The sequence below is a fragment of the Lasioglossum baleicum genome, chromosome 15, assembly GCF_051020765.1.
Source record: "Lasioglossum baleicum chromosome 15, iyLasBale1, whole genome shotgun sequence".
In the NCBI taxonomy this organism is placed as follows: domain Eukaryota; kingdom Metazoa; phylum Arthropoda; class Insecta; order Hymenoptera; family Halictidae; genus Lasioglossum; species Lasioglossum baleicum.
Genome location: NC_134943.1, coordinates 6241771 through 6256168, shown reverse-complemented (window position 1 = coordinate 6256168; position 14398 = coordinate 6241771). Strand labels below are relative to the sequence as shown.

The following is a 14398-nucleotide window of genomic DNA, read 5'->3' as shown; positions in this document are numbered from 1 at the left end:
CGTATAGAGAGGTAATTCGATGGGCTCCTTGTATCCCGTTCGCCGTCCAACGAAAATTCGAAGCGGGCGGAATACTGAGTGAATAATTCAACGCTTTCATTAACGCCAGCTGACCACCCCGAAACTTTCCGGGGGGAAAAATAGACTATCCGTGGCCTCTACTAACCCCCGTCCGTATTTAACTTCGGGACTGAACTTTCATTTCCTGGCAGCGGACGATAAGGCTGTCGACGCCGCGAGCTCGACCCCCTTTAAACAGATCTGGAATTTCTTCGGATTTCCGAATTATCAGACGGATTACCAGGGGATAGTGGCGGGCTCGAAACGATTCCAACTTGACTAAGCCATCGCTGCTCGGTAATATCTAATTCTGTCCGGGGTGCCAGAATGAAAGCAAATCTGTAAATCGGACGGAAACTCGGATATCTGGTCCAATGTCCTCGGTAATTTTAACACTAGAAGTACAGAGCACTAATACTAACTATTTTACAGCTCTCTGTAGAAGGAACAAGAGTGTAGGTATTTATCCAGATTTTTTGCGATTTTTATTGTACTGTATTGAATCAATTTTTCTTCATAATTGTAATCTCGTTAGAGATTCCTGCGATCTTAATATTCATAAATTAACTCTTAATCACGAATGTCGATATATTGACGACATCAGAACAGGTTCTCAAAAAGAGTAGGTTTTGATAGCGAATCGTTGTTTCAGGGTATCTTGCGATGCAAGGCGGTCGGCCAGAAGGATCAGAAGAAGAAGGCAGTCGCATTCCCGGAATGTCTGACGGAGATAATCGGTTATGGCGGCGACGACGTCTTCTCGGACGGCGAGGAGGACGATGAGCAGGACTTTACCGAATCGTTTGGCACGGATGATGACAGTCTGCCAGACAGCGAAGAGGAACGCGCTTTGGGCAACCTGACACGAGCCAATACCAACTTCAACACGATCACAGCTAACCTGACAGCGGTCGTGACGGCGACCGAGTCCCCAAAATCCTCGATAGCAACTAGGTCCTTCGCGTCTTTGATGCTCGGCAGGATACAGAAGGACTCCGAAGGCAAGAAGACCACGTTGCTCGTCTCGGTGACGCCATTTGGCGGCGACGAGACCTTGCCGACTGCGAAGAGACCCGCGGACAGGAAGATCAATGGATTCGTCAATGGATCCTCCAGCCCTGCCAAGCACAAGATTGCGGAGAACGGTGATAAATTGGAGGTGAGGCGAATTTCAGCAATTGCATCGTAGACGCTCTCAGAAAGTCACATCTTCATTTAATATCTATCAAGATTTGGGACTATTAAAATTGATACTTCAGTGTGACTTTCATATGCATACATTCGCTTTTATAGATGAAATTGGATCAATGATGCTTGTAGAGTTTAGTTCTTCTTCGATGACAAACAAAACAAAGCTCACAAATAAACCACAAAACAAACTCACTATTCTCGTATTTAATAGAGTTGGTATTATATCTAATGTATACATTATGAAAACATGTTCCTAATCTCGAGTTTCCCGCAGACAACGCTAAAGCAGCCGAAGAAGCTCGAGATTGAAGCAAAGAAGGATGACAGGAAGGACCTGAAGTATACGTCAGGCATGGAGAAGATCGTGGACCTGCCTTTGATCACGTCGAACAACCTAATTTCGGTGATACAGCGCACCAACATCCCGGAGAACGACGACACCAAGGACAAGAATGGCGAGGTGAACGTCGAACGAATCTTAGACGTTGGTAAACCGGACAAGAAATTCGGGAATGTCGTTCGCAGTCTAGTGACCAAGAAGCTGGATAACGAGAAGCCTAAAACCGTGTCTCAACCTTCTCAAAACGGCACTAAGGTCGACTACGAAGGTGCTAGAGCGGTGAGAAGGTCTCCGGAGGTCTGTAGATCAAAGAGCGAAGGGTCGGACAAGGGTATCGAGTTAACGTTGACGCCATTGACGAAAAACGACACCGAGGAGGCTGCGGAGAGCGACAGGTCCATGATCCACGGCAAAGAGACGAACAAGATCACGGTGTCCCATGGTAACGAGGATCCCTCGCTTACGGAGCTGCGGAAGGTGGTAGGCGATCATTCCGAGAAAAAATTCAGCTGCGAGGAAAGTCGCGAGCTAGCCGGAGAGCCGGATGGCAGAGCGGATGAAGAGGAAATGACGGAACCACCAGCACTTCCGAGGAGCCCACCACCGATCATCGAAGCTAGGTCACCTCTCCAGGGCGAGAACTGCAAGCCGATCATAACTACAGAACCCAGACCTTCTTTCCTTCATGGAGCGGTGAATCCAGAGCTGAAGGCCAAGCCTGTTGTTCCACAGAAGCCGGCTAATTTTGGAGTTAAGAATCTGGCTGTAGCTGATGCGAACTTGAAGAAGAGCTACGCGATGACTGGCAGTAATGCTGTGACTAGGTCCAATCAAAGTACAGGTGCGAATATTTTTTAGAACTAATTTCTATATTAGGAAAGCCAACTTTTAACATAGTATTTAATATTTTAAGAGAAGTGTTCTTCCACGGGGAAGGTTACGCGTTTTACCGTCAGATGGCGCCACCACCCAGTTTCATGAATTCCAGCCAGCTTTATCGAACAAAATAATTAACAAAATCCTTGATGATCACAATATGCATATAATACACGAATACAATACATTCTCAATATACAAGCTACCAGAATGATGTCGTTCTTATCCAATTTTATTAAAAATCTAAATAAATCCAACTAAACTTCTCAGTCAAGGTAAAACTACTCTCTCTAAATTTTTTATTTCACAGCCACGGAAGTAAAAATTTTCAGCACTGAATAAATAAATAAAACTAACTAATCACTCCACTACACATTTATCCGAGTCACTTTGAGCGCACCCAGAGGCAAGCGCCATCCCAGATTATCCAAGAACAATTTTCTCTTAAAACGCCATTAAGCTAACGAATTTACCTGGCATAATTAAGAGTCAGACAGAACGACACGACATCCTCGAAGTTAATTCTCGTCTTAATCTCCTCGGGCTTTGGAGCAGTCTTGCGAGTTTCCTTATTACGTTCATATTTGCAGTTGTTCCTTAGCATCTTGAAGGACGACGCATTCTCCCTATCGAAACCCAAGTACCCATTCCAAATCAAACCTGCACCAACCTCTACTACCTCGCCAGCCATTATGCCAACGATCTAGTTGCAAGCAAAGATTCGGAAACCGTTTAATTCCCCGATAATATCAATCCCGATGCAGCGATCTCGAGCGCCGCAACGAGATACCATGATTACTCATAAGACGATCGGCCGGCTGCGTTAATTCGGCTCTGTAATTAACGGAAACGAGCCGGGCAACCGCCCCACACCGCCATCCAATTACCCACGTTCACGGTCGCGACTAATTCTCAGGTGCGAGTGGTCTACCGCCACAGGAGCAGATAAGCAGTTCTCGGCCAGCTAGCAAAGACAAGCCCGAGGAGCCTGCAGATCAGACTCGCAACGTGATTGACAGCGTACCACGAGACCCTGACGTCAAGACCAATCAGGCCAGTAGGATACAGAACCTCCCATCCAGCCAGGACCTTGAATCTCCATTAAAATCAAGCCAGAAACCAAGTTCGTCAGAACTATCTCCAGGATGCAAATCAAATCTGTCTCCGATAAATTCATCCAGATGCCAAGCAGCCGAAGGTGGAGATCTTGAAGATGTAGACGTTGAAGAGGAAGTCTTGGACACCCAGATTCCAGCAGCGGAGTCCATTCGCTCGCCTAATAAACGAAGAATGGCCCCCAAGCCTCCAGCAGCTGAACCCGTTGAGGAATTAGCACCCAGCTCTACCTTGTTCGCAAGGAACCCCATTGCGACCTTCAAGTCAGATTGTCCAGTGGTCAGAGAGAAGGAAAAGAGGGAGAGAGCTTCTTCTTGCAGCCCCAAGTTCAGAAAAGCTGTTTCAGAACTTCCCGATCCAACTAGCGCGCAGTCTTCAGACCCCACGTCCAGGAGGACGATTTCTCTGTCTCAAGATAGTTTAACAAATGGACAGGAGGTTAGAGAAGAGAAGAAACGAGGTAGATCGCGATTCTCTCTGAAGAGGTTCCTCAGGATGGGCTCTAGGAAAGACGTGGACATGGTCAGCGGTCATGGGTCAGTCAGGACCGATGAAATCCCGTCGACACCACAACCAAAACCTAGACTGGAGATCATCCATCCGCTGGAACTCGACGGCGCCGCTGTTGAAGTCGTGGGCAACGACCGGATCAGCAGGATAAGCGAAGATCAACCTGATTCCTGCGGACCCAGAAGCGACGGCAGAGCTACTCGATCGCCGTTGTCCCCTGGAGCCCACGCAGCCGGTGAGTATACTTTCTGATAGCTAGAGTCCTCTATTCAGGACTGGGAAGAATGGAGGACGGATTCCAGGGTTTCATAACTCGCGATTTACTTGAAGCATGGATTACCTAGATCGATGAATTTCATATTGTTGGAGGACTCCGGCATTCAGGGATCTTGGCAATTATGATTTTTATGAGGTGTTCGCGGAGTTCAATGTTCCTCGATCAATTTTCGCGATCTCTTCAAGATTCCCGTCGATTTGTGTTAAGCAACAAAAATATTTTGCCTTCTAAAGAAACACAATAAGTAAAATCATATTTGATACTGAATTGATTAATTAAAATTATGATTTTTATGAGGTGTTCGCGGAGTTCAATGTTCCTCGATCAATTTTCGCGATCTCTTCAAGATTCCCGTCGATTTGTGTTGAGCAACAAAAATATTTTGCCTTCTAAAGAAACACAATAAGTAAAATCATATTTGATACTGAATTGATTAATTAAATTATTTGATGGATCATCTGATGTCACAAGATCCCTTGCTGAAGTACCCGGTACACTTAGCAATCGAAGATTCCAATAATCCATGCTTCAGCTTCTTCAGATCCATGAAGCTAGTCTAAGCTCAGCTCCTAAGAGAGTATACGCAAATACAGTTTGCAAGGGGGGTTTAAACTGAATTCCCCCGACCACGTATGAAAACAGTAAGAAACCTAACATGGCTGCGATATTTCGGCGTGGTTTACAGTGAGACCGGGGAAACCACCGCCACCGCCACGGAATCAGTCCCTAGAGGATTGGCCTCGGCTCGATCCATCCAGCAAACCGGTCCGACCACCACCACCGCGCGTCGAGACCAAACAGCTTCCGTCTAGAAGCGACAAGTCCTCGAAATCGTCGTCCCCGTCGTCTGTCTCCTCTACTTCGTCGTCATCATCATCCTCGTCTTGGCAGCCGGCGGCCTCGACCACCTCAGACTCGATTTACGCGAATCTGGGTAAGTTCAGGCCCATACAATGTAACTAATGGAACCACGGCAAGTCTCGATGTTGTAACAGCCATACTCACACGAATCCTCGCGCCAGCTGCTTCCTCTTTATCATTTTTTTTTTAATTTTCGCGAATCTTTCTATACTTTTGCGCGCGGTCTAATATTACCGAGGAGTATTCGACAGTGTTGGGCGTTCTTTAAATACAAGTTCATTAATTATGTTATTCAGCGCTCGAGTTGTTCGTTCGGAGAATCTTTATTTAATACTCGAAGTAAATGTAGATAAAAATGTTTGAAGTGAGAAATTTATGAATTATATTCTTTCGTTTGGAAATCTCGAGTAATAAGGAACTTTGATTTATTTCTTGTATCGTGGACAATGAATTCATGGATCGATGTTTTGTCAGCTATTTTGGATGACTATTGCCCAACACTGGTGCTCGATCCTGTAACTGGATGACCGGTGGTTGACTATCACCCCCAGCCCTTTTTCGCTAATCGTTAATCTTCCTCGTTCGCCTCGTCGAGTCGACGTTCGATCGTCGTGAAGTTTCCGGGCTGCACGAGCCTCTTCACTGCGAATGTTGCGTGAATTCATTATGAATTTTGATGCGAGACTGCGCTGTGACTTGAGTAATAGGATGGCTTGCTCCTACACAGAATACTTACTTCCGTTTTATGCAAATGTTCTACCTAGTGGGATGTAAAGAGAGTGAAAACATTGTTATAATTGATCTTACTTGATAAAACACATTCGAATTAAGTATGTCTAGTATAAGTATTCAGTATCACAGCAATTCACCCTAACAGAGACCAATTTCGCGGGAATCAGCATCGCTGCAAGCTCACTGTCGCGCCGCATCGTTGACGACCAAAAGAACGCCTCGATCGAAGGAGCAATTTTTAGTCAATCGATTATGATACTCTCGAGACCGTGTTCCATAGCTGTATATGCCATACGCGTTTTTCTACTTGTATACCACTTCATCATTAACTTTTTTCTGAGACGAACTAACTGCCCTTAATCGCTATAGACTTAATAACCATTACAATATACAATCGATTATTCACGATCCACTGTGATACATTATGTCTTCGTATAGAGCCCGTGTTACACATCGTGTCCCCGTTCCGCGATCGCGATTCGCCCCCGATCCGCGCATAAAAATTGTCCCGTGTCGCGAACAGCGAACGGAATACGACAAGAGAAAAGAGTGCGATCAGAAAGTTTGAGAATGGCTGACACGAATGGAAAACCACGATACAAGTTGTTATGAATCGACGCTTTGACACGCAAATACCAACACACGCACACGCAACATTATCATCGATACACAGAGACACGTGACACACACACACACACACACACACACGCACGTACACGCACACGCACACGCACATGGACAAACATCGTTTTGTAAATAGAACGACATTTAATGATGTAACATCGAATTTCTTTGTCTGAAATAAACGACTGTTGCTTGAAAACAAAAAAAGTGAATTAGATAATATAACGAACCAGAGAGCCTTCTTTTTTTTGGTCACGTAATCCGTTCTTTCACGGTCTCTTTCGATAGATCGTGATTTGGTCGTGTTTTGTTCGTTGCACCCGCGCCGTGTGTTCTCCCCTCCTTTTTCTGTTTGAGTGCCATAACGGCAGCGCCGTGATTATGCGTGCGTTCTCTTCATGACGAGCGAACGGAAACCTCGATGACGCGAAACGACGAACCGAGAACCGGAAACGTGCGAATCGATTCCTTTTTTTACGATCCGTTGTTGCGACAGCGATTCGTTTTCGGCTTGCCTCGCCGTTAACCGCATGCAAACCGATCGAACTGCGCTCTGGGAATGATCGGGATTAGTATACAGGGTGTTCGTTGTAACCTGGTAGAACGACTCTGTGCTCGGTAAGGTTCGATTAATCGTCTAGCAATTTTCGGGACGGTAACGCGTTTTTATAGTATTTATGGATATTGGAAACTGTGAATCGATGTGGCTGTTGTTACTCGTACCGGGTAGATCTTTCTTAATTGCGTGCCGAATATTCGAAGCGGAAAGACCTTCGTACATTTTAGGTGTAGGATTAAAATGTGACAGAAAAATATCAGTAACTCTATGTTTTTATAGTGATTTTGGGTATTGGATTTCGTATATTTATGTAAAAATGTTCGTAGAGGGTATTAGATTTATTTTCATGTCGTACATATTGCAACACAATCTTCAGTAATTATTATAATATTCATTCACAGAATATATAACCACCACATTCGTAGAAAATTGACAAGCTTCAAAAATGTACAAACTTCTCCAAATTATGCACACTCCTCGTAACAAATCCAAACAACCTGAAACTCTAATAGCTCGAAAATCGAAACCGACTTCGACGCCTTACCGTAGCACAAGAGCAGCCCATAACATCTTAGAACACTCGAAAACAGTTCTCCAGGCGACCAAAACTTTGCGTTCCACGAGTGGTACACCAAAAATCAAGCCTGAAAAACACGCAACCTATTTCCACCGTTCTTTCAGCCCTGTTTCCTCCTCCATTTTTTCCATTCCTGTATTCAGGAATGTAGATCTATCAAGGAGTGACTAGTCGGAATATACCTTTTCCCTATTCCCGTCCGCTGGACAAGGAATCGATTTCGCTTTTGCTCGGTCGGGCCGACAGCCGGTGGGTGGTGTATTCGAAATGGGAGGAGAGGGGTGGATGGTTCGTCTCATTTCTATCTGGCATCCGACCGTCCCTCCCCCCCTGGACCACCCCCGCCGATGCCTGTAAATAGTAAACACGTCGGTGTGACGTTCGATCGTGGTACCATTGTGTTACGCAAGGTTTCCTTAACCGGCCTGGGTGCAACTAACGCCGCATGTATTGATTGCATATTAGCATCGTGTTTCTCCTCTCCCTCGTTCCGCCCCCTTATTGCCCCCTTCCTCGATATCGGTGTGCGATGGCGGGGGGCGGATGAGAGAGAAGGGGTGTTCGCGAACGCCGGGGGAGAGAGCGGTGGCGGCTTGATAACGAATGCCTGCCAATTCCAGGATTCCCGATGATCGCGCGCGCGGCAACTCCCGAGCAGCACTTAATTCGACGTGCTTCGCGCGGAATTTATAGAACTCTATTGAACCCTTTAGCCGTGTAATTACTTTCCCTCCTCCCCTCCACCGCTCCCGATCCCACCCCCTCTTCAGGGAGAAGCGGGATGCTCCGCGTGCCTACCGTCGCAAACAAACAAATTTCGGTTGCTCGACGAGACCACGGACTTGGGCCCCCCCGGGAGCCGAAAACCGCATGCTTGAGTTCGAGGACGCCGATCTAGGACGGCGCCCCGGCATCCTTGAACCTCCTCGCTACGGTTTCATTATGGTACCGATCCTGATCGAGGGTTCAATGGACAGAGTATACCGCGCTATCAGCGTCTTTTTACTTGTAGGAATTTTTGCGAAATTTTACGAGGGCTGTTTAATTATTGAGTAATTGCTGATAGGTTTCGACGATTCGAAATGGAGGGATTCATGAGGGTTTGTAGAAATTGTAATGTTTTGGGGATGTAAGAACACGGAGATCCAGTTTGGAAGTTTAAATTTGATTAAAGCACCAGGCTGACCTCGCTTCCGGAGTGTCAATCACTGTCCTTTGTTCCTGCAAGTAGTTAGCAAGGCCCTAAGCAACCTTAGGAAAGACTTGTAAGCGGACAACGGACGTTTATGAATTTACTGGAGCCCCTAACTCGCGATAATCGATGGAGCGAAGGTTTTAATAAAGTTCTATGTTGTACATGTAGTTCGACGGAAGTGTGAGATCAGATTTTCGAATAATGAAAAAGGAGATTAATAAGCATATTACAGATGAACATCCGCAGTCAATTAGTCAGCTAGACATTTAGCTAGTCATCTCAAGATTCCTTGTATTTAAGTATAGTTCCACCGAGCATTACTTAGTTTAGACATTAACCATATCAAATCCTCTATAATTTCCCAAAGAGTAAAAATGTTAGATGAACATGTAAGACGAACAAAGTCATTGGACCATCTTGTACAATTTTAGCGTTTGATAGATACAGCGAATCCAACGGGGCGAAACTTTCGGATTAAAATTGACTATCATCGAGCCACATCCCATTCCCAGCGACCCCCATCAGAGTTTACAGTTTGACATCGAATTTTGGGCTCCTTACAAGCTCAGGCGACTCCGTCGCAGTCCCGCGGGACTCCCTCGCTCCTCGTCGTCAGTGACCTTAGTTTCCCTTGCTCCCGAATGCTCGGTCGACCTGTACGTTTAGTCGCTTGATCACCCAGCAAAAAGTAGCCCGCTGAACTTAGGGTACTAGCGCGTTAACGGGTCCCCAGAGTATTACTGGAAGCATATATCGTCCTACCGCTAGTTACCGTTAGCTAGCCTGTTTTGTGACATGCCTTGTGTCTTGTGGTACTAACCCGTGGCGCTTGACGATGGCGGACGTGCCTGCAGCAGCGGAGGATGTTACAGGTGAGGTGCGCAGCTCGTTGGCACCCTCGAAACCCCAGAGAACAGCCAGCATGAGGGACCAAGCGATCTCGCAGCCGGTCCTCAAGAAACACGGATCCTCAAGCCCGGCCCTCAATCAGGATTACGAGTGCGTAGTCGCCCCGGCTACCAATGCGTCCGATTCTCTGGTAATCATGCCATTAGCGAGCTCTTTATGATTTTTATGGCCGTCGGGAAAAGTTGTTTAAGAATTTACAAGAACCCTGGCTGATTCTTGTTACCAACATTAAACGTATAAAGATCCGTGGTCCCACAGCCAATGTTCTTGTAGACTAGATGAACTTCTCGCGAGAATGTCGTGGTAATAGCTAATTCTAACCGAGATTCCCCGACTGTTCCAGACGTCGAACGACAGTCATGTATACGAGTGCCTTTCCAGCTCGCCGGAGTGCGACTCGAGACTCGAGCTCCGACACGCGGTCGGATCTCATCTCAGCAGCAAGAGGAAATCCGACAGCAACGCGATGGAGACCAGTGCAGAATTCAAATTTCATCACCAGACGTTCGTCAGATCGACTTCGCTCCCATATTGCGGCAGCGAAACCGAGAGCGAGCTCTACGCACCGTACGGGTTTTATACGGGCGATGAGGTACGATTCCGATTCTGGTCCGTGGCCGAAAACGTCACTATGCGACCATACTATCGCCCAAAATTATGTAGATATCTCCTCGACTACAGCGACTTTTAAAGAGTCGAGTTTCCTGATTTTGGAAAGTTTCTTTCCTGTTATAAGACGGAGTGAGAATTCAGAGATGACCGCTAGCTATCCCGACAGCTGCCACATTGATCGAAAAAATGCATACGCTGCTGAATAATAAAGTTACATTGGGTTTTACGGCCAGTCGTGACCTACAGTCGGAATAGATTGGATCTGAGGATCAAGGTCAAGCTCCCCACCATCAGCTGCGAGCGCTGACACACCCACTTCAGTGCTCGGTGGGCGTGGCATTAACTTTGAATGTTCTTCTCGCGATCTAAGATCGATTTTATAGATTTTGTTCAAATTTGTATTAATTTTGAAGCTGTGTCACAGCGATTTGAATCCTTGATTGGTTTTTCTAAATATTGAAGAGCGGAAGAGTAAGGCGCTGGGTATTTTCGTTTTAAAAAGGTGGCTGGGGTATAAAATTGCTCTGTGGGCGGTTCTATAGAATTTATAATGGGATTTTTAAAATGCAGGGCCCGGAGGAGGATCAAGACTGGAAGAGCAAGGACGACGAATTAAGGATAAGCCGATTGAGGCAACGCAGAGGTCGCAGCATAGTTCATCGGAGCCTCGAGGATAATTACGGAGCGGTGGTGGTCGCGAATCATGAAGCACTCGCCCAGTTTCTCGAACAGGTATCCATCATTTTTTCAGTTTTCAAGAACCTCCAGTCTGAACTAGCGAAAATAAAGTTTACGAAAATTTCCAATCTGAATAAACTTTTGCATTGATCGGACTAGTATCTCGAGTTAGTTTGGGAGGACACTATGTTTGGAGGTCGACGGTTCATCGGTCCTGTTAAACCGTGTCGGACGGGACTCTATGCATGGGAAATGCAGACCTCCGTTTTCGATCTGTTGCAGCTGAACCAAACTCCGCAAGTGTCGACGGGTCTGCGTGCCCTGAAAAATACGAATCCCCGTCTGAGCCACTTCAGCATCGATACCAATACGTCGATCACCGTCGGTAGAAGAATATTTTATTCGGCGACGTGGAACGAGCTGAACGTCAGCCTGTGCGTTGCGTTCGATCTGGCCACACACGTGTCGAGGAAGGAATTTTATTTGGCACCTATAATCGAGTTTATAGACAGCGTACCGAAAGAAATTACTGGCGGGACGTGTCTGCCGGGGAACAAGCAGCTCGAAGGTAAACCCAGCAACCTCTCCAATATCCTCCATCTCTTTCTCCCCTCCCCCCTCTACGTTCTGAACTTCTATCCGATAAACGCTCTCCCGAGGTGTAAATACTTTCCCGCTATTGGCCTCTCAATAATCGTAACCGTTCAATACTCGGAGGAAATCTTCCGCCGATTATTTGTCATGATTATAATCCTCTCTTTCTCCTATATACCAACGGGTTAATCGGTTTTAAACATAGCTTCGCGAAACGCTTTCCAACGTTTTGCTCGTCGCGCATTATCCTCGGCAATACCTCCGTATTTCTACTTCCCTTAAAGCCTCGTTAAAAATTCAAAAGGGTTTCCGTTTCTCATTGCTTCCGAGACCGTCGCGCTGTTTCGCAAATATAGAACCCATTAATCGCCAGTTTATGCGAGCTAATAGCCGACGCCCGCGCAGGTGATAATCCCTCTTTACCGGCGCTCAATATTTATTACCGCGAAAATCGCCGAGCGGAACTCTCTTTGCTTCCTTCCGGTACATTCCGGGAATTTATTTACAAGTTGGGGGCGTTAATATGTAAGCACTACTGTCCCTGTGTATCCACCATTTTTCCTCGTTTTGATATTCCCGGATTCAGCTTTGGAATACGTTAATTAATGGTAACTGCTGGTTTATGCAATATTCGATAATCGTTATCGCGAAATACATATACAAGTCGAAAGGACTTCTATATTTCTTTCGTGAAAAAGTACAGAATATTAATAAGATCTGTAAAATACTAGCTTGACCCGATAGTTGTCGCTCCTCGGTCTCGTGCAAAGAGCAACCAGAGAGGCACCGCGTCCTTCAATCGATTTCGACTAAAATCGTTTCGGTTTCCATTGCAGCGACCATATCGGTGTTCCCTCGACTGCAAGTGAACACCATACAGTCGTTCGGAGTCTCAACGAAGGAGATGCACGACGAGGGAACAATTCGCGAAGCCTCGTTCGTGCTGCTTCAATTCGTGACAGCGTTGAAGAGCCTGCAAGCACGGGGTATCGAGGAGTCCGCGAGAAGCCTGAGCAACGTGGTGCTCTGCAGAGAGGACAAGGACGCCTATTACAGGCTGTATCTTCTTCAAGGGTCGGTAAACCTTGCGTCCGAAGAAATCACGTTCCCTCGAAATTGGTTTACTCATTGTTCGGTAACGGCTGACAGATTGAACGTAGACACGAACGAGCAGAGGGACGAGGAGAGGGTCTCCTTGTGTCGTTGCGCCCTCCTGGCGCTACAGCAGCTGAACTTAACGAGCCGGCTGCCTTTGATTCAGGAATTGCTGATGAGGGAGAAAGCCGTCACCTTGTCTCAGGTAGGAAACGAGTGTGGCAGGATTAATCTGGAATTAACGCAACGATGCTAATCATCCGTAATTGTGGCTCGCGGCTCTGCTTACACAAAGACGATTAGATTTAGTTCATTATCAGCTAATCATGACTAACTGCGCCCCGAAATTAACTATTATATCTGTTTCCCGATTTCGATACCTTTGACGTCTGAATAAGAATGTGAAACGTCAGAAAAATAAGAAAACTAATTTTAGGAAGCCCAGTATGTTTCTCATTTAAATATCTTCACTTGGAACAGATCTCCCCTTTAGCAAAGTTTAATATAAAGTTTCCGAGCGGAGGTTGTAGGGTGCAGAAGGGTCCGAAGCTTTTATCCAGCTCCCCAAGGTTCTCTTGTAGAAAGGTAGATCCTGAAACGTGTTCTTTGTGCAGGTGAAGTCCGTTCTCGAGTTTTCTCTATGGGGTCCAGCGGACGTGACCCTAGGAGGACCGCGCGAGAGGGAAGTCACCCTTCAAAGATGGCTCGACCTGGAAAGAGCGAATGTTCTTCATGCACTGGTCAGGACCAGATCATCCCTGACCGTCACGGACGAGTACCAGCTATTGTTTCTGGTTCGAACCAGCGCGAAAATCATGAGCGAGGCGTCGTTGCTCCTGGACGAGCAGCGGAACCGCTTGGCTCGCGTCCGATAATCCAGAACATGTACAAATGTTTAGTAGGGTGTTCATTAACGGATTATTTTAATTAGACTGCGGATCTTTAAAGTCCACAGTCTGATCATAATTGTACATTTAATAGCATTCTCTGCCTCGTAGCATCGTCTGTACAAAACAAATTGACAAATTAATTTATTACCTTGTTGGTCAACCCCTTCGGACCGCCATTTATTTATTTCTTTTTATATTGCCATGATGAAGCTTCAACTAAAATGTATATGCTTTTCATTGGACGTTGATTTTTGACAATTTAAGATCTACGGACGATTTTATTTATATCTTTTTTACTTGTATGAAAAGGAGGACGCGGTTTGCAATTAATATATTTTCCAGCGAGGACTGTAATATCCACCGTAACGGGGGAACAGTGAATGCGGTTTAATTTTATGTTGCAAATTGTGTCCGGCCTGGTGGTCCAGGGGGTTGAGTCGGTCAATCGAGATCCTACTGCAAATTGCGAGCCGTCGAAACGTTCCGTTTTAGGGTGGGCATCGAATGGCGACTCGTTTGTCGAGATTGAACGACACATCGCGGTGTAGAGATCGATGGAAATTTATTGGCCGCCGTAAACGGTGCACGCGGATTATGTCATTGCGAACGGTAGGAATTTAAGTACGTGCCAATGCTCAATTCTGGCGGCCGATATACGCCGCACGATCGATTCCGCTGGAAGACTCTTTGTATGTACATGTT

At 46.2% G+C, this 14398-nt stretch overlaps 1 protein-coding gene across 3 annotated transcripts in view; it reads left to right on the top strand.

Moving 5' to 3' along the window:
* Nucleotides 1-13872, top strand: part of LOC143216652 (uncharacterized) — a 73855-nt gene extending 59983 nt beyond the window's left edge. For 2 of the 3 annotated variants that reach the window (XM_076439922.1, XM_076439923.1), the window contains 11 exons: nucleotides 713-1219; nucleotides 1526-2432; nucleotides 3384-4328; nucleotides 5056-5304; nucleotides 9773-9957; nucleotides 10171-10419; nucleotides 11010-11171; nucleotides 11400-11685; nucleotides 12548-12785; nucleotides 12861-13011; nucleotides 13421-13872. In XM_076439922.1, coding sequence (XP_076296037.1) covers nucleotides 713-1219; nucleotides 1526-2432; nucleotides 3384-4328; nucleotides 5056-5304; nucleotides 9773-9957; nucleotides 10171-10419; nucleotides 11010-11171; nucleotides 11400-11685; nucleotides 12548-12785; nucleotides 12861-13011; nucleotides 13421-13681 — 4140 coding nt within the window. In that variant the 3' untranslated portion in view covers nucleotides 13682-13872. The remainder of the gene's footprint in view (nucleotides 1-712; nucleotides 1220-1525; nucleotides 2433-3383; nucleotides 4329-5055; nucleotides 5305-9772; nucleotides 9958-10170; nucleotides 10420-11009; nucleotides 11172-11399; nucleotides 11686-12547; nucleotides 12786-12860; nucleotides 13012-13420) is intronic. The other variant, XM_076439924.1, reaches the window with a different exon arrangement.
* Nucleotides 13873-14398: the final 526 nt, after the last annotated feature.